Source organism: Plasmodium vinckei, assembly GCF_900681995.1.
Source record: "Plasmodium vinckei vinckei genome assembly, chromosome: PVVCY_10".
NCBI classification, from domain to species: domain Eukaryota; phylum Apicomplexa; class Aconoidasida; order Haemosporida; family Plasmodiidae; genus Plasmodium; species Plasmodium vinckei.
Window position 1 is genome coordinate 448,006 of NC_051302.1, and position 26,209 is coordinate 474,214.

General features: G+C 22.0%; 8 protein-coding genes across 8 annotated transcripts; 3 read left to right on the top strand and 5 right to left on the bottom strand.

Moving 5' to 3' along the window:
• Positions 1-2,561: 2,561 nt before the first annotated feature.
• Positions 2,562-5,287, top strand: PVVCY_1001080 (translation initiation factor SUI1, putative; the record flags this gene model as incomplete). The annotated part of the gene is made up of 2 exons (XM_008625561.2): positions 2,562-2,623; positions 2,893-5,287. 2 exons carry the CDS (start codon positions 2,562-2,564, stop codon positions 5,285-5,287), a joined length of 2,457 nt encoding a protein of 818 aa, XP_008623783.2.
• Positions 5,288-5,597: 310 nt separating this feature from the next.
• Positions 5,598-6,419, bottom strand: PVVCY_1001090 (subunit of proteaseome activator complex, putative; the record flags this gene model as incomplete). The annotated part of the gene is made up of 1 exon (XM_008625562.2): positions 5,598-6,419. The coding sequence occupies one exon, from the start codon at positions 6,417-6,419 to the stop codon at positions 5,598-5,600; it is 822 nt and encodes a 273-aa protein (XP_008623784.2).
• Positions 6,420-7,925: 1,506 nt separating this feature from the next.
• PVVCY_1001100 (ribosomal protein L35, putative) lies at positions 7,926-8,465 on the top strand (the record flags this gene model as incomplete). Its single annotated transcript, XM_008625563.2, has 1 exon — positions 7,926-8,465. One exon carries the CDS (start codon positions 7,926-7,928, stop codon positions 8,463-8,465), a length of 540 nt encoding a protein of 179 aa, XP_008623785.2.
• Positions 8,466-8,986: 521 nt separating this feature from the next.
• PVVCY_1001110 (peptide deformylase, putative) lies at positions 8,987-9,791 on the bottom strand (the record flags this gene model as incomplete). The annotated part of the gene is made up of 2 exons (XM_008625564.2): positions 8,987-9,442; positions 9,537-9,791. 2 exons carry the CDS (start codon positions 9,789-9,791, stop codon positions 8,987-8,989), a joined length of 711 nt encoding a protein of 236 aa, XP_008623786.1.
• A 930-nt stretch (positions 9,792-10,721) lies between these two features.
• Positions 10,722-12,326, bottom strand: PVVCY_1001120 (P1 nuclease, putative; the record flags this gene model as incomplete). The annotated part of the gene is made up of 3 exons (XM_037634427.1): positions 10,722-10,820; positions 10,987-11,078; positions 11,300-12,326. 3 exons carry the CDS (start codon positions 12,324-12,326, stop codon positions 10,722-10,724), a joined length of 1,218 nt encoding a protein of 405 aa, XP_037490526.1.
• A 1,518-nt stretch (positions 12,327-13,844) lies between these two features.
• On the bottom strand, positions 13,845-15,598 carry PVVCY_1001130 (conserved Plasmodium protein, unknown function; the record flags this gene model as incomplete). Its single annotated transcript, XM_037634428.1, has 3 exons — positions 13,845-13,964; positions 14,095-14,169; positions 14,273-15,598. The coding sequence occupies 3 exons, from the start codon at positions 15,596-15,598 to the stop codon at positions 13,845-13,847; spliced, it is 1,521 nt and encodes a 506-aa protein (XP_037490527.1).
• A 3,210-nt stretch (positions 15,599-18,808) lies between these two features.
• PVVCY_1001140 (conserved Plasmodium protein, unknown function) lies at positions 18,809-23,851 on the top strand (the record flags this gene model as incomplete). The annotated part of the gene is made up of 5 exons (XM_037634429.1): positions 18,809-19,175; positions 19,341-23,191; positions 23,319-23,460; positions 23,546-23,619; positions 23,795-23,851. The coding sequence occupies 5 exons, from the start codon at positions 18,809-18,811 to the stop codon at positions 23,849-23,851; spliced, it is 4,491 nt and encodes a 1,496-aa protein (XP_037490528.1).
• A 545-nt stretch (positions 23,852-24,396) lies between these two features.
• On the bottom strand, positions 24,397-26,074 carry PVVCY_1001150 (conserved protein, unknown function; the record flags this gene model as incomplete). The annotated part of the gene is made up of 8 exons (XM_037634430.1): positions 24,397-24,486; positions 24,574-24,645; positions 24,742-24,867; positions 24,952-25,014; positions 25,166-25,331; positions 25,426-25,639; positions 25,749-25,913; positions 26,065-26,074. The coding sequence occupies 8 exons, from the start codon at positions 26,072-26,074 to the stop codon at positions 24,397-24,399; spliced, it is 906 nt and encodes a 301-aa protein (XP_037490529.1).
• Positions 26,075-26,209: the final 135 nt, after the last annotated feature.

Here is a 26,209-nt window from a genome sequence, read left to right on the forward strand (position 1 = left end):
TGAAACAAAGTGTGAAAAAAAAAAAAATTAAATGAAACTCACAAATTGTTAACAATTTAAGAGATAAGGAAGAGAAAAAAACGGCAATAAAATGCATAAAGAAGAAAGGAAAACAAATAGAGATATGCAATACTTCATATGCTTATAAATAATACTATATATACATACATATACATATTGCATCATTACAAAGCGTAGGCATATCATAGGAAAAATAGTAAATAATATCTCTTTAACTTGTAAAAATATAAAAAAAGGAAAAAACAATTTATATGATATTCCCTCTTGTTAATGACAAAAAATAATATGATATGTTTATACATAAATATAAAATGTATATATTTTTTTTTTCATTTTTTTATTATGTGCATTATTTTGTATATTTAAACTTTGGAAATAAACAAAATGAACTACGCAATTTAATTAACACCTTTGAATGGTTTAAAAAAAGGAAAGAAATATTTTTTTTTTAATTTTATTAAAAATTGGTAATCCATAAATTATTCTTGTACTTTTTTATTGCTATATTTTTATATTATTTTTTATAAAAGGTAATATTATTTTTTTTCTCTCAATCTTATCATAACTTAATATTTTATAAGCACATACATATATATCCCTATTCGATTTATTATAAAATATGTATATGTAATCTTATACTATATTTATATAGATTATATATACATATTAGTGATATTATTTTGTATAATTTTATTGAGGAATATTTGGAAAATATTCCCATTTTTTTTATCAGTTCATATCCTTTTTATTTTTGTTCTTTTATTTTTTTTTTCTATGACATATATATGTCCCTATACTTTTGTAAACAGATTAATCAGTTGCCCTTTTAAAAACAAACAAATTGCTTGTACATATAAAAAATGTATGTTCATTGTTTTACTAAATAAAGATCATTGGTAAGACTTTATATATATGTCTATATCTCATTCCATTTTAAAAAAAGAATATTTTAATTCGAAAGGTGTAATATATGTATACACATATTTATTTTTTGTGTGTGCTACTTTAAAACGATCATTTAAAAATATTCAACACTTTTAATAATCAAAGTAAAAAATGAAATATTACTATAATACTTAACCTCGATATATTTATATATTATTTATAAAAAATTAAAATACAAATAAATTAAAATATATACACTTTTCCAGCTAAATAAACAATTTTCTTACATGTCTGCGATCACATATTTTTAAATAATTAAGACAAGAAAGAAAAAAACATATTTTTAAAACAATATTTATTACACTAAAAAAATAATTAAACAGATTAATCCTTATTATATAAAACTCACACAAATTTGGCATTTGAAATTTTGTTTACTATATTTTAAAACAAAATTAATTAATAGAACAATGGTATGATAATATTTTAAACCCTATCTACATATGTAACTATAATTAGCTTATTAAATATGTTAAATTATAAACCAACAAATATGCCTTACCATTTTAATACTGATAATATTTATGGTAACCTTTCTTTACCTTTAATGGTCATATCCATTCTTAATATATTTTTATTTTTTTAATACAAATATAAAATAAAATAATCTAAAACAAGCTAAAATAAATTATATTCATCATATAAATTTATATGCTTATTTACACATTTAATTTGTTTTTCACCCCCTTTTTTAATAAGTTAACTATCTATAAAATGAATAATTTATACAAGAAAAAAGAATTTCTAACATTTTTCCTACTAATTTTAGTTTACAAAATATGTAACTTTTAATTATAGAATGCATTTAAAAAACTGTTCATGCCATTTGTTCACTTTTTCATATCTTTTATTGTTAAGGAAATTCATTCCATACAATTTCTCGCTCTATATTTATATGGTTGTATTTTTTTTTGCTTATTTAAATAAACCTCTTATCCATAGATAATTATTGTAACTCATAAAAACTTTATCTTTGATGTTTATTTTTTTATAATTACCTCATGTAGTATTATAACAATTGTAGAAAATGCATTTCCAACATTATTATATTTTATAGTATTATTATTCTGAACGTACAGAATATTATGTGCATAAAAAATACAAAAAAAAAAAAAAAATATATAGCTTGCCCTTTATAGATATATTAAAAAATACATTTAGTATTTTTTCTGTAATTTTCCAAAAATAAAAAATAAGTACTACTATATAAGATTATTTTTATAGATTTGACAAAATTATTTTCTCTCTTGAATATTTAATACTATCACCATGAAATAAGTTTTAATTTTGTGAAAAAAACAAAAACAATATATCATATGTATATTTGTATGCCGCTTTTGCAGAACATTGTAAATTTTAGCTTTTTTAGTCGTATTTATATTTTTTCCATTTATTTTACAATGTTTCTACAATCAGGAAAATAGTTTATATTCTGTAGAAAAAAGGCAAAGGCAAGAAAAAGAAATAACAAAATAAATGAAGAATGTGAAATAGGTATACAAAATAAGCCAAATCAGTTGTACTACAAAATTATATGTGATATCCTTTTTAATTATAGTATAAGTTATTATTCCATTCTAATTTTTAACACAAAAATGTTCAAAAACAAAGTAACATTATCAAATAAAAACTTCCTGGGTAACAAAGATCGAAAAAAGTAATCCCCTATTTTTTATCCTTATATATTTTACATTATTTGTATATCACAAACATATATTTATATACTTGCATGTGTGTGTGCAAATATGTTTATGCTCTATATATTATGGTTATTTAGAGAATGCATTAAAAATTATGACCAGTCATGTGAAATTGAAGAATGTCCATATTAATTCGTAGCTCACCAATTATCAAATAGCTACTATGACCAAAAAAAATATGAACCGTTAATATTACGTTTTCATTATTTTTTTTTTTTTTTTTTAGACTAGCCATAATTTTAAAAAGCACATTTAACATTGAAAATGATGAAGATATTAATGAATTATTAGACAAAGAAGATTCGAGCATTTGTAAAGTACAAAAGAAGAAAATTACTATATATTTTTCAAAGAATAATCCTGTTCTAGTTAGTATTAATAATATAATTTTTCCAACAGTTTATACCCTATGGAAATTTCCACGTATAATTCCTTGTTTTGTCATATATCCGCCTGCTTCCGAATTTTTACTAAGAGGAGCAGATTTAATGATTCCAGGAATATGTAAAAATATAGAAGATTTAGATAAGCTTAAACCTGGGGTAATATGGGGGGTCAGAGTTTTTAATAATCCATATATTTTTGCAGTAGGAGAATGTTGTGTTGAATTTAATAATAATAATATGAAAAATTTATATACCTCAAAAGGTAAATGCTTAAAATTAATTCACACATTTACTGATGAATTATGGAAATTAGGGTCCCTTGATATACCAGACATTAGTTTCAAAAATAAAATTATAGATTCTGTAGAAAATATAGTTGACGATTTTACTGAGTTTAAAATATATGGAGAAAATAATAAAAATGTAAAAAAAAAAAATAATAATAATAAAATTAATAATGATGCCAAAGTAGAAGAAAAAAATAAAGAAAAGAAAGATGAAAAGGGAAAATTTGGATGGTCTTCTGATTCTGATATACCTGAAGTTAATAAAAGTGACTCAGAAAAAGTAACAGAAAAGGAAAATGAAAAAACACATAAGGGCTCGTCTAATGAAAGATATTTAGCAAATTTTTACAAGCATTTTGATATAATATTGAAAAATAAAAATAAAGAAACAAATGCCCAGAGTGAATTAAAATCGAAAAACTCCAAAGCAGGTACAACCACTACTGCTAGTAATAATAATTGTGATAAAAGGGAATATATACATGATCTTAATTCTATGGACAATGATGTAAATTTAAGTAAAGAAAATCATATGGATAAAGAAGATAATTGGGAAGATCTTGAAGAATCAATAGCCAGTGTAAATAATAAAAATTCTATATTGTCTGAAATCGAAGATGATAATTTTAAAAGCGAAAGGGAAGAACCTATTTTTAGTGGAGATGAAAATTGTATAAATAAAGAAAAAGACATAATTAGTGAACAAAGTGATAGTAATAAAAATTTGAAAAATAAAAAACAAAGAAACAAAAAAAATAAAAGTGAAAGAAAAAAAAAAGACAAACATGAACATAATGAAGATGATTATTCAAATGATGAGAATGGAGAGGAAAACAAAACAAATGAATATGATAGAAATAATAACAAAAATTGTAATAATATATTCGAATTAAAAACAGAACAACAAGATAAACTTTTATTGTATTTATTTCTTGAATCAATTTATTATATTACAGATGAAAGTTTACCAATTGATGTTTCAGGAATTTATAGTAAAATGACAAAAGAATGTTCATACATCCACAAAAATAAAATATTTCTTGAAGACCTTGAAAATGATAATGTACCTTATGAAATAATAAACAAAATTAATAAAAAAGAAATAAATATATTATTAGATGTCAAAAAATCTAGTTATAAAAAATTAATAAAATTTATTCAACATTGTTCAAAAATAAAATTAATAAAAATTAAAGAAAACCGAAATATTGTTTCAATTGTAAATATAAATAAAAATCACTCTTTATTTTCTTCATATAAATCTATGGATATAAATGAGAAAAAAAAATGTGATAATGAAAATAGTAAAAATGAAAATACAGTCTCAAATAGTAAAGGAGCACAAGTACTAGAATTTTATATGCCTTCAACAAAAACTTTAAATATATTTAAGCATATAGATAAAAAAACGGAAAAAAATACTTATTTTACTATAAAAGAATTAAGAGAAATATTTCACGCATATATTACTTTAAATAATTTACAATCAGATAAAGATAAAAGATTAATAAAAATAAATTATGATATACAAGCATTTTTATCACCAGAAAAATACGATAATATGTTACCATATGATATTGCTGTTAATAAATTTATTTCCTTACAACAACCTTGTTATGCTATAGTTAAACCAAATGCTAATTTTGATATTGATCCAATAAAAATAATAAAAGGTGTATGCCCATCTATACATATTTATTCCGTTGCTCGAATGAAAGGAAAAAAATATGTAACACACATAACTAACCTTTATTTATTTTATGTAGATCTTCAAAAATTTTCTGAACAAATACAAAAACAGCTAGCTTGTTCATGTTCTATCGTAATTTCACCTTCAACACAAAAAGAGGAGGTATTAGTACAAGGAAATGTAGTCAATCAAATTCACACAATTCTAATTAATAATTATTTTTTACCTAGAAAATATATTGTCTTAAATGTTAAATAATTCGAAAAGAATAGTGAAAATTTTTTTTTTTGTTCATTCTTTTTACCATTTTTCGTATTGTGTTTAAAAAAAAATAATACATTATATATATATGTATGACTTGTTAAACGCATGAACAAATCATATTTATTATTATTGAAAAAAAAAAATTTTTAAGTAAATATGGCTAGAATGCATAAAGCTTAAAAATTGGAAAATATACGGATAAATAATAGTATAAAAATAAATAAAATACATGTGTGCAAAAAAAAAAAAATGTATGCCTTCAAAGGTATTAATATTATGATCTTTTTCAAATTTAGCTAGCCAATTAAAAAGTCATTCTATTATGAGCATCCTCATTTTTGGGTTTAACAACTTTTTCCCAATTTTTACATAACAAATCATAAAGCATAATATAATTATTTCTCATATCTATAATTGTAATTTTAATATGAATCCATTCTTTTTCATCAATTTCTCTAATAGCTTCTTGATAATCTACAACATTTGGATATTTTATAACTTTAGTTGATATTTTTGCTCGTTCCATATAATATTTAACAATAGCATCATATAAATTAAATGCACTTTCTTCAACTCTCGCTAATTCTTGAATTGCTTCTTCTTGAATTCCAACACCAAAATTATTACCATCTTCTATTCTTGGCACATTTAATTGTATCCATAATTTTATATTTCCTATCATTTCAATTAGTTCTGATGCATATGATTTTATTTTTTCTAGTTCATTATAAATTTGTTTATGTGATGGTACATAATGTGTATATACTAATTGGTCATTTACAATAATTTTACTATCTTCATTATTTGGGAAATTTTTTATATATGTATCATCATCATCATCATTTTTATCGGATTTATTTACTTTAGCTTTTTTTCTTGCATTTTCTTCTAACTTTTCTATTTTATATTTATAAGATGTACTATCTAAATCATTTACATTTAGTACAGTTCCAGGTTCTGAATTTACATTTACTAAATTATTAAAAAATATTATTCTTGCTGGTATTCTTTCTTTTAATGATTCTATAGTTTGTTTTGTTATATCATATTTAAATTTATTGTATTCTTCCTTTATTTTAGGATCTGATGGATCAATCTTATCAATTTTACTTACAAGGCTCTCCATTTCACACTTAAATAGTTACACTCTAAATATAATATAATGACAATAGCATATGATAAATATACAAATACTCCTTCAACTAATCATATATAGTGGTAGCAATACAAACGGACTAACGACGTATGTGTGTGTGGATGGCTATATGTTGAAAGATTGATATACCTATATTATTATCACTATTCTTCTTTGTTTTTCTTTTTCCCTTTTTAAGGGCTAAATCACTATATATGTAAAAGTTAGGGAAATTATTTGTCCCAATAAAATATAATTAACTCTTCATAAAATGGAAATTGGATTTTTCTAAAGATCGAAATAAAATACCAAATTTGATAAAAAAAAAAATAATAATAAAGGAAAAAAAAACGTGATATTGAATAAAGAAAGTTACAAAGATATTTATAGCAATAATAATAATAGTAATTATTAAAATAATAATAAATTTATATTTCCCAAAAATAAAGTTTAATGGTTCAATTTTAATAATATATTTTTCCCCTTTTTTTTTGATTTACAATGCACATATCTCTAATATTAAATTATATATGCATTGGATTTATTTAACTTAAGTAAGTTAGAATATAAATAAAAGTTAAAAATTTTTTTGAATAAATGAGTTTCTATTTATTGGTACACTATAATGATAAACTAATAAATTAATGCATGTATGTTTTTTTTCGATTCTTATGGTAAGAGAATATTTTTTTCAAAAACCTTATTTCTCATCAAAAATATATAAATTTTTTATAAAGGCTAGCAAATAAAAATTAATGACTCCGTCGTATACATATATACACAGCACATTGTTTTAGTATTTATTTATGTTATTTTATTTTACATATATTTTTTAATTAAACCTCCCATCACATTATTATAGTTACCTTATTTGTGTTTGCTAAGAATACAAAACAAGGCTATATAAGTTGTATGTGCATATGCATTTCTTACTACTTAAATACTAGAGTTTATTTGTTTAGCTGTTTTTTTGCCACTTACTTAATTAGTTGTACAGTCCATATAAAAGGTGTATATCTATCTATGCAAAATAAAAATTTATATGTAGATTAATATTCCTATGACCAACCATTCGACCGAAACACATATATTTTTAAACATGATATAAAAAGATTACTTTGGAGGAAGAAGGACAAAATGATATAAACACTTATATACAATACAACGTTTTAAAAAAAAAGAGAAATAAAGAAAGAATTCCATGCAAAAATATAAGGATATACCAATAGTAATAATGATGAAAAGTTATTTTTTTTTTCAGAATGTTATGTGTATGTCTATGAAATGTAAAGTTATAGTGAGGTAGACATATCAAATAATGGTAATGTATTATATTACCTTAACATGTTCATAAAATAATGTGGATGTTCATAAAATATTATGAATGTTCATAAAATATTATGAATGTTCATATTTTATTTACACATTTTATGAGGTTATATATGGGGGATAATAATAGAAAGTGTCACGATTTGGATACAAAACTTTGAAATAATTATGAAGTTTTGGTTTTATAATATTATATTCTTAGTTTTTATGTTAAAATTTTCAAAATGTTTGGCATTGTTTAACGACAAAAATAAACCCAGGCTATCTTTAACTACATTGTATAACAATAATATATTAACAAAAAAAAAAAAAAATTTTTTAAATATTTCCCCACAATCAAGTTTACAATTAAAAAAATATGAATTTATGCATAAAAGAAAGCATGTAAATTTTAAGAATATGCTAAACAAAAATAACCTTTTAAAAAATATATGCTTTTTAAATTTTAAAACATGTGCATATAAAAATTGGAATACAAATTTTTTCGTCTTATTCGTTCGTGGATGCACTAATGTAAAACCAAAAACAAATAAATCAATTGCAAAAAGGTTTAAACTAACAAAAAATGGAAAATTAATAAGAAAAAAATGTGGTGGAAGTCATATGCTTAGAAAAAGAACGTCATCAAATAGATCAGCACTCAGAAAAAAAACTGTTATAGCCTCGAATAGAATAGCCAACAAGTACAAGAGTGTAATTTTTAAGTAACAGTTCATCCTCCAACATATCTACACACATTTTTATTTTTTGTGTTTTTTTCTATATATTTATTTTGTATTTTTTGGGCCTTCCACGCCTACATAACAGATATATGTTTATACATTTGTTTGGCTACTTAAGCATTAAGAAGCCTTTCATAAAATATATCTTTTAGCTAGTTACACATTATTACTATTACTTTGATTTTTTTTTTTAACTATTTAAACAATAGCCCAGCTTCGCCATATTACCATGTTTTTATTTTACCAACTTTATACTAAAAAATTCAAATAAAATAAAAAAATTAAAAATATATTAATTAGGCCTATTCTCACCCTGATTAATGACATGATTGCATGTCTATTCAAATTTACTTTGATTTTTTCTTCTGTTTATTTTACATTGATATGACAAAAGTTAAAAAATATTTATAAGTATCCCATGATATATACCCTAAAAAAATACTTATTTCAAATTACTAAAGGTAATAATAAAGTATTTTATTTTTTTTCTTGAGAAAAATGCTATGCTTAAATTGCTGGCTCCTCTGTATATTCAGCTCTGAATTCTTTTACTAGTTCATTCAATTTCCCTTTAATTTTTTGTTTTTCACTTTGAGTAATTCTATCAATAAACAAAACACCATTAAGATGATCATATTCATGTTGAAAAACACGGGCATGTATTCCTTTTAAAACTTTCAAATGTTTGTTGCCATTTATATCATAATAACTAATCGAAACAATAGCTGGTCTTTCTACTTTAGCTTCAATATCTGGAAATGACAAACATCCTTCTACTAATTTATTTTTTATTGCACTTTCTTGTATTATTGATGGATTAATAAATACTCGTTCATTCTTTTCATCTCTTTTTTCATATAATGCATTCCAAACAATTATTCGTTTACTGATATTAACTTGAGGGGCTGACAATCCAATTCCTTTACTTTCATACATTGTCTTAAACATTCGTCTTACCAAATTCTAAAAAAAAAAAAAAAAGTATATTCATTGTTTATACCTATATATACAAATTTATGCATATAAAATGGGATGGAATTGCCCATTTTGGATTTACCTTTAAGTTGTCGTCAAAATAAAGAACTTCTTCACTTTTTTGTCGAAGAACAGGATTTGGGTACATCACAATTTTCAAATCATTTTCACTAACTTTTGATGAAATTAAATGAAGCCGTAATTTGCTTTTTTTTTCTCTTAATATATTATTTCTTAAACACCAATTTCCATTTTTTACTGTCAAAAATGATGAGCAGGGTCTCAAACAATAAAATAATATACCCAATATAAAGAAATAATATTCTAATAAACCCATTACTTATTGTAGTAGCTTCAATTTTTTTTTCATTCTCATAAGTGTATGATATGCAAACTTAGCTTGTACATGTATACAGCTTTTATGAATTTTTCCATAACAAGGAAAAAACTAATATAAATTATATTTTTCTAAAATAAAAATTGTTCCCATCTCATACGAATTCCACCATCATATCCAAATAAATTTGGAAGCATCTCAATATTATTCAACAGTTATTGTAATACGAAAAAAATAAATATAACCTAGTTAAAGAAATTTATCAAGCCATATATTTTTCCTCGTGATGTTTTTAGCTTTTTTTTTTTTTTTTTTTTTTTTGGCTAGCTAAATTCAGCATACTTATATATATGTGAAATTAAAGAAAACCCAAATGGTTGGCTTACCAGTTTGTATACACAAATAATACACTATGTCGTGTAATTGAACAATTAAGGGATGTTGATATTATTACCAAAAAGTAAGTAATTTATATAAAACAGATAAAAAAAAGGTGAAAATATAATATAACAATATACAATTAAATAAAAAAACTAAAACATAACCTAAAACAGGAAAAAAAAAATTATTGCATAGTCATATAATATATGCATATGCTCATCAAGGAAAATATATACTTAAATAACACTAAAAAAATATAGAAAAAAAATATATAACAACACATATACATTATATGATCCAAAGAAGTTGTATAATCTGTGTAAGTATACTTAAGTATAATTTTCTCGAATGCTAGAGAAAAGGCATTAAAAAAACAATTTTTTCCATAAAATAATGGAAAATTATAGTGCATATATTTTTGCATTTAAAACATAAATGACATACATTATCATATTCAAAAAAAAGTTGCTATAATTATAAAATGGGTACTTATACTATTTTATTCTCTGTTCAATTTTATCCATTTTTTCAAACATTCTAAAAACAAATTTAATTGGCTTTATTCTTTAGCTCAACTTCCACCATCTTGTCGGGTAAGTATGTTTTTTGTTTTTTATTAATTATGAAGTTGTAGTATAGTATTATTACCTATAAAAAATACAAATAAAAAAATGCATAATATAATGAAGAAAATATTAATTGTTGTGTGCAATTAGGACAAGAAAAAGGGGTGAACACATAATTCAGGACACAAAGAAAAATAATATATATCCCTTCTTCTCCCTTCTCTGTCTTTTTGTTCTTTTAATAGTACCAAAATAATTACAAGTATTGTCAAATTTATGAGTAATGCATTTCTCTTGTATGTAGACGCGGGGGTGTATTCCTCCAGTTTATCATATTGCCCTAAAAAATTTAAAATAATAAAAAAATGTTTAACTATGTTTTCAACGAGAACTATTAAGACATTCTTTTTAGTTTTTTTTTGTTTTTTTTTTCATATATTTCTGCATGACCAATGTAGCATTCTTTGCTTTAATACAAATTCACACAAATGGATAGATAAATAAATAAGATATGGTCTAGCATAAATTATCGATAAGAATATTTACAAAAGATAACATTACCTTTGTCTAATTCAGAGATTTTTCTAAAATTTGAAAAATTTTTGTTAGCAAATATATGATTTAATATAATTGCAATTCTAGAACCAGCCTTTAAAATATTAAGTCTAATTAATCTTTCAAATTGAAACTCTAAATCTTTTGTTATTTCTATTTCCTTATTTATATTAAAATGTAATTCATTATTTACATTAGTTAAAAAAGTAGAAACATAATTATTAAGATAAAAATCATAACAAAAATCATTTACTATTTCTGTTGCCCAAATTTCTATTGCATCAATACCTTTTTCTTTAAATAATATTTCATCTTTTTTATGTTGATCATAAATTCTATTAATGTGTGTCCATCCACTATACCAAGAAGACTGATACTTTTCAATCATTTTATTTATAAGATCATTTTCAACATATTCAAATAAAGTACTTTTTATTTTGACACCCTGATTATTACGATAATAAATTTTTACACTCTTTCCTCCATTGTCATATTTATATGAAATTCTCAATGGTTGATGCATATCAGCAATTAGTGATACTAAATATTTTAATGAATCAGAATCAGTAAAATTAATATCTTTTGGATATTTAAAAGGTATTTGATTTGTTGAATCTATAGATTTACCATTTGTTACTTCATTTTTTTTATCATTAGAATTGGGTGACTCCATCAACCTGTTATAAAAATATCTTATTGAATTCATTAAACATAATCCATTCTCATTTTCACATTTAAAAACTACTTTTTGACAATCATTATTTTGTAAATTAAAATGCATACTTTCTGCTCCTTTAATTTTTTTGTGAACTAAATGACACCATCTTCCAATATCAACAATATCTTTTCCATTTAATATTTTTTTTAATTCATATAGTTGATTATTTTTTAATCCAGACATAGTCACCATTCCAATTGCTTCATGCCCTTCATGATTAAAACATTTTATCAAAATATTCTTTACATTAATTATTAAAAAAAAAATCGTTATCAAATGGCATATCTTACTACTCCATCTTATATATCTACTCATTTTATAGTCTATCAAATTTTAACTATTTTTTTTTTGTGTGTGCATATATATATTTAATATGCATTTGGCTAGCTGTATAAAGGCTAGCTCGATAAAAAAAAAAAAAATGTGGGTATATGCGTTCACAAGGAATTTATATATCCTTACGACTAATACCTGTACTTATACACATGTGTATTTGCTTGTTTGTTTGATTACTTATTTATTTTGCATATTTATACAAGATAATCCTTATGTTTACTTATATATGTGTGTATGCGTAATGGGAAAAAAGCTAGTTGTTAATTTGAAATTTGTCAGTAAGAATAATTATACATAATATTTAAATAAGTAGTAAAAATGATTAATTAAAGGATGATAAATATATTCCGTCTTTTTTTGTTAAAACTTGGTATATACAACTTTTTCATTTCTTCTCGTAACTTTTGTTTTGCTCTCTTTCGATTTTTTTTTTTTTAAATATATTTTCTTCGAACAAATTTATACATAATAAACAAATAAAATTATCTTTTATCCAGTTATTTTTTTAAAACTATTTTTTTTATTTATTTATTCTGTACTTTATGAGAATAATTCATATATAATATTTATTCATTCTAGTATTAATTTATTTTTATAATTTTATATTCCTGTAATTAATTATTTATTATATCCAAATATTTATGTCGCGTTTTTTTTTTTTTTTATTTACTCCAAGCGTACACAAATTAATAAATGGAAAATTAGCATACCCATAAAGTAAATTAAAAATTGTATACATAATCAAAGCCTAAACATTCTGTTTTATAACTTTGTATGAAATTATTTTCGTTTTTTATTTTTTCTCTTTTTATATCATAATTAATTTTATAAAAATATGATAAGAAATATGTCAATAATAATATTTTTTTGAAAAAAAAAAAAAAAAAATTACCTACTAAAATTAATTTCCTTTACAGCACAAAAAAATAAACACAAATATGTAGTAATGATCGTATTTATTTCTCAACCATTTTATTGCTATTTTTTAGTATAAATCAAAATAATAAGACATTTAAAATTTAATAAAAAAATAAAACTTTTTTATACACATGCTAGTGGTTGTATATAAATTATTATGACCATTTTTAGTAAAAATTGTATATTTATCCATATTTTGTAGAACATTCATTTTTATATTCTTATGTAGTAATACATTCATTAAATGCGTATAATAATTTAAAGATGGGCTGGAAAAATCTAAATATGCAATTAAAAAAAAGGAAAAAAAAACAACCATTAATTTTTCGTATAAGTCTATGATAATCCAACAAATTATCACGTCCGTTTTATTGGAGGCATATATATGCTTCTTCGTGTTTTATTGTAGAATATGCAATTGTTATTTGGTGGGTTATTTTGTAAAAAGAAACAAAAAAAAATAATAGTATACTAAGAAAAACAATTTCAAATATGACAGGATATAGTTATGATGCACATTAACTAAATCCAATACATAATAAGTTCATATTGATAATAAAATTATCTTAAAAAACACTTCTACATTTTGTTCTTGAAATATTCAAATAATATAAAAGAATAAATAAACAATGGAATTAAATAAATTGGGTATGAAATACATAATGTCTTTTTTATATTTTGGAATTTTGAAAATTTCTCCTAAAAAAAAATATAATATCCAAATCAATCATTTAGCAGATATATAGTTTTATGGTGTATGTATAAAATGTATTTTTTTTACTAAATATATTCTTTGCGTCTTTCCATATTTTTTATAATTTTTTCTTACACTTAAAAAATATATACTATAATTCGGAGGGGTCATTGCTTGAACTAGTAAAAAGAGATGCAAACTTTTGGAAACCTGTAAAAAGTGGAAAAAAATGTGTAAAAAATGGAGAAAAATGTAGAAAAAGTTGGAAATTTACAATTTTGTACACACTCTATATGAAATAATAATAAGCTACCTTAAATAGTTTAAAATAATCATTAAGATGAGATAAAACAAAAAAGAAGGAAGGAATTAAGACATATTTATTATTTAATATAAAAAACAAATCTTTTAAAGAGATTTTAGAACTCTCTTTCAATCCATCATATATTATATTTGATATGATTACAAGTATAGATGGTGGTAATATATTGTTAAATGCTAATAAGACATGTTTTAGTGACTTCTCATATATTATATTTGTTTTGTCGATAAATTTTAAAAATATAGAAATTAAAAGAGAATACGAAAACCAATTATTGAATACACTATTAAATAAACCTAATGGGGTGCACCATTTATTTATTTTTTTGTCGGTGCTAAATGAGTCGCCACTATTTTCAGTATTATTATTTTTGATAAAATAATTAACATATATCTTCGAAAGAATACCATTAAATAAATTATAAAAATTAATCAATATATTTATATTATCATTTTCATAATTCAATTTTTTAAGCATATAATTAAATATATATAAAGGTATAAGTCCTGTATGATTTAATATACATAAATGTTTTAGTAGACTAACATTAGTCATATTATTTGCTCTTTCTATTTCGTATGTTTCGATTTGTTTAGAATTATTTATATCGTTTTTTACTGAATTGTTATGACAATTTTTATTCAAAATGTTTTCATTTTGTGTTTTTATATAATTTGATACCTCGTTACATGTGTCTAAATCTTTTTCCGATGAATGGTTATGTTTTTCACATTTTTTTTCTATAACTTTTTCACCATTTTGTTGGGAGCTCGAATAAAATAGACAAGCCATTCCATTTGAAAAAAGTGTGTGAAATATAAATTGTGTAATTGAAAAAAGACCAATAATAAAATATTTCGGAATATTTTTTTGGGGATTTGTATTTATTATATCATTTATTGTATTAAATAAAAAAATTTTCGAACATATTTTATCTGTAATTTCGAGTAATGTATTTCTATGTGTATTATTTATTAATTTTAAATAATTTAGTATATGCATAAAAATAAATATACTACTTAAGCTTGTAACCATATTTATAGACGATAAAAAATTTACATTTTTTATTAAACTTATTTCTTTTATATTTAATAATCCATTAAGTCTTTTTATTTTTATATTATATTTTATTCTATATTTATTTAATCTTTTTTCTTTCCCATTTCTTCCATAATATTTATTATCACTTTTATATTGGTTGCATATATAACTTCTTACTATTTTGTACTTTTTTATATTTTTATAATTTTTTCCTATTATTTCTCCAATAAATATTGTTATAATTACGAACAGAAAAGCCGCGCGCATCCTTGCCATATCACATATGTGTGCAAATTCACATGCACGTTCATAAATTTATTGTATTCTTTTTATTTAAAACAGTTATGTACTGTTTAACTACAACACTGTGTGCATCATGTATTACTTTTTTATTCTCGGAATAGAAGAACAAAGCTAAGACTGTTAAAGGATAAGAAAACAGGATGTGCTTATTCTGTTTCTTTATTTGTTTCCAATATATGTATGTACTTTTATCCTCGTTTTTTTATTTTGAATAATTTCCTCTTATTTTTATGAACGTTCATAAAAAATATGCTCCTTCTTCGCTTTGTATATATATGTGTTCATACAACTTGTTTCATGAATTAATAATAGAAAAATAAAAATATGGAAATAGTTGTAAAATAATAGCTAGTAAAAGTGTGCAACTATTGCAGTTGTTTGTAACGTTTTATACATATTTATCATAAAAAGTATATTTCTACGAACATTTTTATTTATGTATATAATTTAAAGGGATGCCAAAAAAAAATAATAGAATAAAATTTGTTAGAACTTTATTTGTTTCAAATAATATTTTTTTTTATTCTTATAATGTGTATTTTTTTTTATTTTTATTAATATTGTTATATATGTGCATACTTATAACATACCAACGAAATTTCATAGCTCTTTTACATATTTCCATTGATTTATTTATTATATTTTTACATATTCCCTTCGAAATGCTATTTTTGTTCGACATATTTATGAGTTATTTATAGGACCGGAAAATAAAAGCCCTTAAAAAATGTGACAATGTAGAAAAATATCAAAACAACCAAATAAAGATTCATTTATGAATACAAGAAAAAAATACAACTATACAAAATTTATACTGAACTGTTTAACTATACAAAAATAGCTATTTAATCTGAAAAAATATGAACAGTCATAAAATTTATAAAAATATTATTTTATTTATTATTTTTTTTTTTTTATCTACATTTTCTATTTATTTTTCTAGCATTTAATTTTCCTTTTAAGAATGATGTATTGAAAATATGGCACGATACCCTAAGCATATTCTATTGTATATATGAATATTCCCTTTAGACTATCATAGACGTAATATATTATTTTTTTATTATTTTTATTAATAAATAATTGCACGATTACAACTTTGTGAAAAATTCAAAAAATAGTTAATGAAAAAACCAAGGGCTAACAATGATTATGAATATATATATTTATATACTTATTTTATTCTAAAGGTTTTAATTTATCCTTATATCATTTTGTTCTTTTTATTGTTTTGTTTTTCTTTATAATGTGTATGGTTATGCATTTTTCCATTATTATGTAATTTCTTATTTTCTTAAATAAATAGTATATGCTTAAAAAATAATAAGCTTATCCTTTAAGCATATATATGTGTGTGTATATGCCCTTTATTATCAAATTATATATACAAGCTAATTAAGGAAATACAGATATTGATGATAATATCCCTTCAATTAAAAACCATATTTTATTTTTCTCCTGTTTTGTTTTGTTATATAATGATATATATTTTTACTTATCAATTTTTGGATTTTATTATTGTATTTTATTTGTTTTTAAAGAGCGAAAATGTTATGCAACGCCGTGTGCTTGAACCCATTTATGTATTCATATGCATTAAAAATATATAATATATTTTATTTTTTTATTCATTATTTTATATGTATACAATTTTGTATTTTTTTTCCATTTTTTAATATTTCACATATGCATTCATATGGCATGTTAATAATATTTTAAAACCCCTAGATTTGTTCATAATTTACACGTTCACGAACCTTTTTTTATTATTACTTTATGTAAGCCTATTTTAATTTTTGGTTTCCTTAATATATCATTTTTCATTATATTACAACTTATTTGTTTACTATTGATTATTAATTTTATTTAATTTTACATGAATACAAATGTGTATTTGAATATGATACATTAAAATATATGCGTAATATATTCATAAAACTCTCTTTTTTTCTAATTTTTTTTGTTATAATTTTGAAAGTTTATTTCATTGATCAACCTTCTAAATTTTGTTCATTCTTTTGTATAAATTATTAATATTTTCATTTTATATATCTTGTCTACTTAAAAAAAATATGTTTTATTATATATTGGTTTAAGGCAATATTATAAATATATCAAAAAATAAACACATACATATATGAACATAACATATTCTAATATATACTGTAAATATTTCAGAAATAATCGAACGATAAAATTTTGTTAGTATAATATTGTCATATATATTACATACTTGTAGTTGTGTATTATTCATTTTGTGTGTATATGTATACACGATTCTCCTTAAAAATGTGCATATCATATGTGTAAAACCATATTATTTTGTTTTCTCTATCATAAATAATTGTTTTAAATAATATATGTGTTGTTAGATGAAATACATACATATTTACATCAGTTTGTGTATGCAATACATATATATATATATGTATAGCAAAGATTAAATCATACCATTTTATTAACGATTATACATTTTTATAAAACATAAAATAATTATAGAATATGCTGAGATAGCATATTTACACTTCGAACAAAGCAACAATATTTAAAAATATTTTTTTTTTTGAAGGTGTGAGGCTTCTCAATAAGTGTTGTTTCTATTATTTAGTTAGATTAGCTTATATATTTTTTTCGATTTAATTTTTATATATCATTATTGTTTCTATTTTTGTGGGTTATTAATGTTATAATATTTATGTATCACAATAATATTATCATATATTTTTATAAAATGACCATTTTTAATAATATTTTTATTTATTTTAATTTTTAATGTTCTTTTTTCCAAATAAATTAAAATATGTTATCAAGGGCACATTTTACATACTTTATTAAAATGTAAAACAAAAAACCCAACAAAAAACAAGAACAAAACGAAAAATTCCAACACCTCAGTTTAAACTATAGTGTTTGCCAATATTTGTATTTCAATTTTTTTATTTGTTTATTTTGTCATTTTATTTTAAATGAGTACATATATAATTGTTTAACTATTTATCAATTCATTTTTATTTTATTTTTTGTACGTCTTTTAAATTTGTTACCTTTATTTCATTTATACGTTAACATAATCCTTATATTAGAATCCAATATATGTTTGCTTTCATCGCTTTGCCTTTTACCCCCATTTAATTTTACTACTTTCCATTGGATCTAGCCATTTCTAATTTTTTTTTTTTTTAAATGACTAATAAGGAAAATGTTATTAATTGCAAAAGGCTACACAGAGAGAATATGGTTTTCGCAACCATAAGCAATGACTGTAATTATATCTGCATTATCACGTTTTATGAAAATAATTACAATTTGGAGTTATTCAATGCTAATAATAAAATGCAAAAAATATTTAGAAAGGAAATACCAGACACAATTAATAAAGTCTACATAAATTATAATAATAAATATATTTGTGTAACTAGCCAAAATGGAAGCATTTATATTCTGAACATGAAAGGTGTTCTTTTGTACAAAAATGAAATATTACATTGCTTATTCAGAAAAAAATATATAAAAAAAAAACCAATAGCTATAAACCGCCATTTTAATTATTGTAAGTTATTGCATAAAAAACACACACATTACATTTGCTCTATTATACCTTCATTGACTATATTCATATAATTTTTCATTAAAAAAAATATAGAGTTTGTTATAATTTATTTTATCGTTTTTGTTCATTGGATTTTCATTATTTTATAATTTTTTTTCTTTGCAGATTACTCCAAACGAAAACGAAAAAAAATTTTAAGAACAACCGTCAATAATCAAAAAAAAGACAATGAAGTTTATGAAAATAAACAAAAAAAAATAAAATGTAACAAGCTATCACGAAAAAACAGTGTTACATTTTCACTTAATAATAACAAAAATAGTCAGCAAAACGATAAAATATTTACAGATAATAATTTTATTCCTAATGATGAGAAAAACGGTTTAGCTGAAAATTTTCAGGAATTGTACAACAATAATAACAATTACTTTTTTCAAAAAGATCAGGAAAAACAATATTTCAGTCGAAACCCCAAAACATATATTAACATTTCAGACAAAATTGAAGGATGCACAAATTTACACTTTGAAAAAACACAAAATAATTATTACGAAGCAAATGGAAATAATAGCATTAATAACTATTATGATATGAAAAATGTTGAAAATAAAAAAGAGTATGAAGATTTAAATGAAATGACATACTTTGATGAAAATTTGAATGAAAGATCAATTACATTAGAAAAGTATAAAGATTCGAAAGAAATCAATATTAATAATTATTTTTGTGCAGAAAATTGTAAAAACGATAAATTATCAACAAGTAGAGATGGTAATTTGGGAGAGGCCGAATATTTTCATAATGAGTTGGGAATGGATAACCAAAGAGAAATAAAAAAATCTGATGAGGAATACAAACGGATTGGTATTGAAATTGTTGATATATATTGGATTTGTATGGAAAAAGAAAATAAAAAAGATTTTATAGAAATAGATAATTGTATGTATCGTTACGATCATTTCAATAAGTGTAATTTTTATGATAACTTACACATTATATATAGTTTAGATGCTGCTTTTAATATAATTTGTTCTGTTAATTTAAAAATAATAATTTATAAATATAATATATTAGAATATTTTTATAAAAATATAAGTCCAAATAATCAATTCAAAAATAATATAATATATTTGTTTAAAAAAAAATTTTTACAAAAATGCAAAGAAGAAAAGAAATATTCATTTATAAAATATTTAAAATCAAAACTTGATGCTTATAATAGTAATTCAAATAATGAACCTGAACATACTAGTATTATGGATAAAAGTAAAATACTTCAAAACTTAAACACTTCAGCAAATAGATATAAAAATTTATTGGAATTATATAGACCGTCTTATATAAATAGAATCAAACATTCTACTTCTTACTATTTAAATGTAAAAGAAAATATAATTAAAAAAATATTTAATGACATGATTATTAATATGAATCAGTCATATATATCAAGCAATCAAAATTATATTTTAATAAATTATTATATAAATATAAAGAAAAAGTATCTTAAATTTTCCAGTCTAAATATAGGTATGTTGGTTCGAAAAAATAAAAATACAAAAAAAAAAATGATACATAAAAAAGAAGACAACAAAGAAAAGAAAATGAATGTAAAAAGAAGTCGTGAAAGTATTAGCAGTTGTGCAAGCAAACATTATGAAGAACATAATGATAACTCAATGATAAATCTTGTAAAAATATATATGAACAAAAATAAATTAAGTAAATTTCCTACATATAAACATAAATTAGGAGTATTAGGAATCCAAAAAATAAATACTATAGATAGAGAATGTAAATCGATAGAACATTTTGCATTATATCTACTATACTGTTTTGATATATTTCAAAATATTTTTGATATATATGAAAGAATGTCTTATACTTACTCACGATATGATGAATATAAAAAATTGTACAGGATTTATGAAAATATATTATCTTTAAATGAAAATTATAAAAAGTTTTATTATAAAGATAGATCAATTGTTTATTTTTCAAAATATATAAAAAATAGAAAAGAATATTTTGATGAAAATTTATATAAAATGTTTTTTAAAAAATCAGAAAAACAAGACTTTGATCAATTTTATTTTCTTATAAAAAAAATGATAAGCGAAAATACGGTTTGCTGTTCTTGTTCAAAAAAAACATATTTAGAAAAAAAAGAAAAGGATCAAGAAGAAATGGAAACTATTCAAAGAATTCAACAATTAAAAACAAAACCAAATAGAAAAGTTAGTTTTAATAATTATCAAAACGAACCTAATAATATAATTATCTCTCGTTCTATGACAAATTGCAATAGTTACACACAGTCTATTATTTCTAAAATGAATAAAAGTAATCTAAAAATAAATAGAGAAAAATGGTGTAACAATTTCTCTAGATACAATAGTAAATATATTGATGATAAAAACATGAAAAATAATTATGACAAAAAAATTAGCATGTCTACTGGTATAATGAAAAGATACAGCGAACAAAAAAGTTCTAGTTATACAAGGACAGGAACTAAAAATAGTGTAAACACCCAAAATGAAATAAAAGCAAATATATCAAAACTGATTTTAGGAAAAAGGGAAGAAAATGAAAAAACAAGACATTTAAATCGGGCAGGTTTAAGCCAACCTAAAAATGATAAAATTTCAAAAAAAATATTTTCCAATGATATATCTGAACAATCTAGCCAAAAAAAAGATGAAAAAAAAAAAAAAATTAATTTGGCTAGAAATAGCCAATCAGCTCATCAAAATAAAAATAGCTGTTTTGTACTAAAAAAAGTTAATAAAGTTGAAATAAATAATGAAGAAGAACAAAAAAATATATCATTAGCACTTACTTCAATGGAAGATATAAACTCATGTTGTTTTAGTTCTGGGAATAGTACACCTTACGAAAGTGACAACAGTAGTGAAGAAGATCAATCCGATGAAATATATTATTCTCTTTCAGAACAAGAATTAGAAAAATGTTTTTTAAAAAATAGAGAATTTATTATAAAAGATGGTAAAAATATTTGTGAAGATTGTGAAAATGTATTAAAAAATAATATATTATTACACACATTTGAAAAATTTGAACTAAATTATGAAATTCCAAAAAAAAAAAAAAAAATACAAAAAAAAAAAATATATAGCTCACTAATAAAAGATATATATACAATGTATAGAGAAAAAAAATGTCCTATAAATATTTTACTATTATTACAAGAAATAAATGATAAGGAATTAGAAAATAATTTAATAAGTTTACAATCTATTTTACACTTTTTTGAAAAAACATTCCTTCAAAATATAAGTGAACATTTAAATAGTTTATTTAAAATTATTAATGTGTGTAAAGGTTTGGTAACTCAATATAACCGTCATTGTATCAAAGAAATGAATAAGTTATATAATATAGCATTATATTGCCGAAAAAAATTTGAATCATTTTATAAATTAAAAACACCTTTAAATATATATTATTTAATTATTGAATTATTAGTATTTATATCAAAAAATATTTATTTTGAGAATTTTCCACATTATAAAAAAACATTTTCAAATTATAGATATGTCGATTTGTTAAATAGTTATAATATATTTAAAAATAATAAAATGAATTTTAGTTGTCTAGACAAATATTTACACATCAACAGTATCAAAGCTCATAAATTTTATATTGCTTTAAATAAACTTAGAATAAGTTTAATAAATATATTAAAATCATTTTCAAATAATAATAATTTTTCTACTCTTTACAATCTATCTATTTTAAATGTATCTCCAAATAAATTCCATTTTATTACTCTTCCGAAAAATAAAGAAAAATATCATTCCTGTAATAATTATTCTTATTTTGACGATATATTATATAACAACCAAAATAAATTATATCCATTTTATGTTTGTACATGTGATACTTACTCATTCATTAGTATTAAAAAATATATTCAGACTCACAAAACCTTTATGTTAATACAAAGAGAGTTTATCAATATTAATTTGTATCCTTTGCGCCTGCTAAATATTATCGTAAGTTTAAACAAGAAGGGTGGATAATCCTGCATATGTCCATTTATCAATTTATCCATTTTAAGTAGTGTATTAATCTCTTTAATGCCTCACCAATCCATAAATTTAAACCTGCCAACCTTTTTAGGTAATATCGAAGAATATGTTCTATATATTCACAGAAAAAGATAAAAAATTAAATATCACATCCATTAAAGTTAAGTATGATGGTTCACAAAAAAAACTACTAAATAATGGAGAAAGCATGGGAGAAATTAGTAACTTGTCAGGTAATTATTTGCCTAAGCCTAGCTATAAACATAGTAAACAATCTTGGTAATATCCGTATATATATATATCACTTTTCTTTTTCAGTTCTTAATTGTTCAAGCTTAGAGACATACTTTCCAAATGCCGATACATACAACATTAAAATTCAAATTTTATACGTAAGAGAAAAAGAGAAACAAATATATGCATATATCATTACGATACATACTATTTCATGGTTATGCTTACATATGTGATACATACATTTAGTTCCTTCCCAATTTGAAAAAAATAAAATATTCTAATTATACAACCTTACATACTTCTTATATTTTTTTACCATTCCTCATGAAGAACTCCATCATTGCGAATTTCCAACCCCATATGTGCCTAATATTACAAGGGTTTTGAAGAAACTTAAATTGACACAATTCAAACAAAATAACATTTTTTACATGCACAATATATATATTAATATTTTGTTATTTTATTTTTTACACCTCATTTTGTTTCATTAATATTTTTGTCTTGGTTCTTTTTGTTGCAAATTATAAAAAAAATAAAGCATTAAATAATCCTATAATTTTATTTTTCATTATTTTTTGTGAATAGACATATTTTTAAAAAATTGGAAATTATTATTAATACGAAAAGTTATGAAAATTGATAGACAATAATTTGAATTTTTTTACATTTTTTAGTTTTTTTCAAATGTTATTAAAGTGTGTAATCATATCGGAAAATTGAATTTAAATTAAAAAAAAAATAGAAAAAATAAATTATGTTAAGATAAACTACGTATATTTATGTGCATGTACATATATAGAGAAAAAAAAAACAAATGTCTTTTGAAATGTATACATATATAGAGAGATGAAAACAACATTGTATAAGGGGTTTCTAAGTATATGTATATAATATACCCACATAAACAGGTAAAACATTTTTTAAATTAATTAATGATTTGCTTTTTTTTTCTTCACTTTATAATTATATGGGTCGAATACTTGAGAACAAAGTGGAGTTGCATATTCGAAACTCATTGACTAACAAAAAAAAAAAATAAAAAAAAAATAAAGTAAAATATGCAAACATTTTTATTTATTTTGTTAAATACTATTTTATTTTCTTACATTTTTGTCTTTATTTGATTGAAAGGTATAAATTATGAAAATCGAGGGGATACATTCCGAAATAAAATATATCTAAGGGTTTAAAAAAAAAGGGAAGTTAATTTGTTTAGGTATATAAAAAAATTATAAGATAAAGCATGCCCTAAAAAAAAAAATTATAAGCATTACCAGTGCGTCATATGTTGGGACATCATAATATGAATTATATAATTCTCCATCATTTGTGAAACACCAAAAGGAATACAACCCTTTAAGAGATAAAATTACAAACATAACAATTGCCAATGATAATATCTATAAAGTAAGGAAAAGCCGATATTATGATAATTTTGCACAGTTTGCAATATGTTTTAAATTATTATTTTTTTTTTTTTTTACCCTTTGTGTAATCCTGCTTTTTTGAGATATCCCCTTATTCTTTTCCTTCAGTTTTGCAGTAACCTTCAAAAAAATATGAGTATATTATGTAGAAAATAATAATATATATATATTCTATTTATAAATACATGTATAAGACAAAATAAAAAAGGGATATAAAATTATGTACATTTTTTTTTTTCGTATGTCAGTATAGCTAGCTATTTTTATTTACCTTTATTCCATAATACAAAAAGGAAATGGCTATTAAATAGTCAACTAATGCTTCAAAAATATAATTAAAGTATATATAATTTTTAAAGGAGCCTGATAAATATTCTATAATTGCATATAATAAGTTTATTGCATATCCTGCCCCATTTATATATATATAGTAAGACCTACAATTTAGTAAAAAAAATATACCCAATTTAAGCAAGGGAATAATATATATACAAAATTGTGTGTGCAAAAAAAGTTGTCAACATAACTTACTTTAAATGCTGTGATGTTACAAGTATAGACGAGTAATATACTTGGGACCAAAAAAGTATAATTATTGTAAAGGATGATAAAAAAAGGTATGTTGGAATTGTTTTAAATAAAATATAATAATAATAGAAATTGGGGAATAACAATAATGTGTTGTAATCTATTGCATCATCTCGTATGTCTAAATATGTTAGTACTGTTGTTGATAAAATTCGGCCTGCACAAAAAATGGAAAAAAAAAAATAAAATGGAAAAGACGCCATTTTCTTCTTGCCCATACATTGTCATAACATGCATGTAACATTTTTTATCATTTTTAATATTACTTATATGGCAGAAAAACAAAAAACAAAACAAACAATATCGAGTTTTCTCCCCCGTCAAATTGGAGGAGGGAATAGATGAAATGCTTTTGTTTCTAATTATAAGCTTATATAACCGGTAACTTAGAAATACGTAGACATATATTAACAAAATTAGCAAATAAACACCTAAAAAGGGAGAAAAAAAAGAAAGAAAAACAACATATATATATAAGCACACACATGCATATGTATATAAATATAAAATGAAACACAGTATATTCACACTGCTCTTTAAGCTTGGCTAATCATTGTTTTATTTTTTTGTTTAAATACATGCCTGTACTCATTGGGAAAACAGAGGAAGTATAAATTAAAAATATTCGCAACAAAAATAAAAATAATGATAACTTTATATTTTTTTATAATAACACAAGCTATTTTTATGATGCTTAAATTTGATTATATGTATGTGCTTGTTGTTT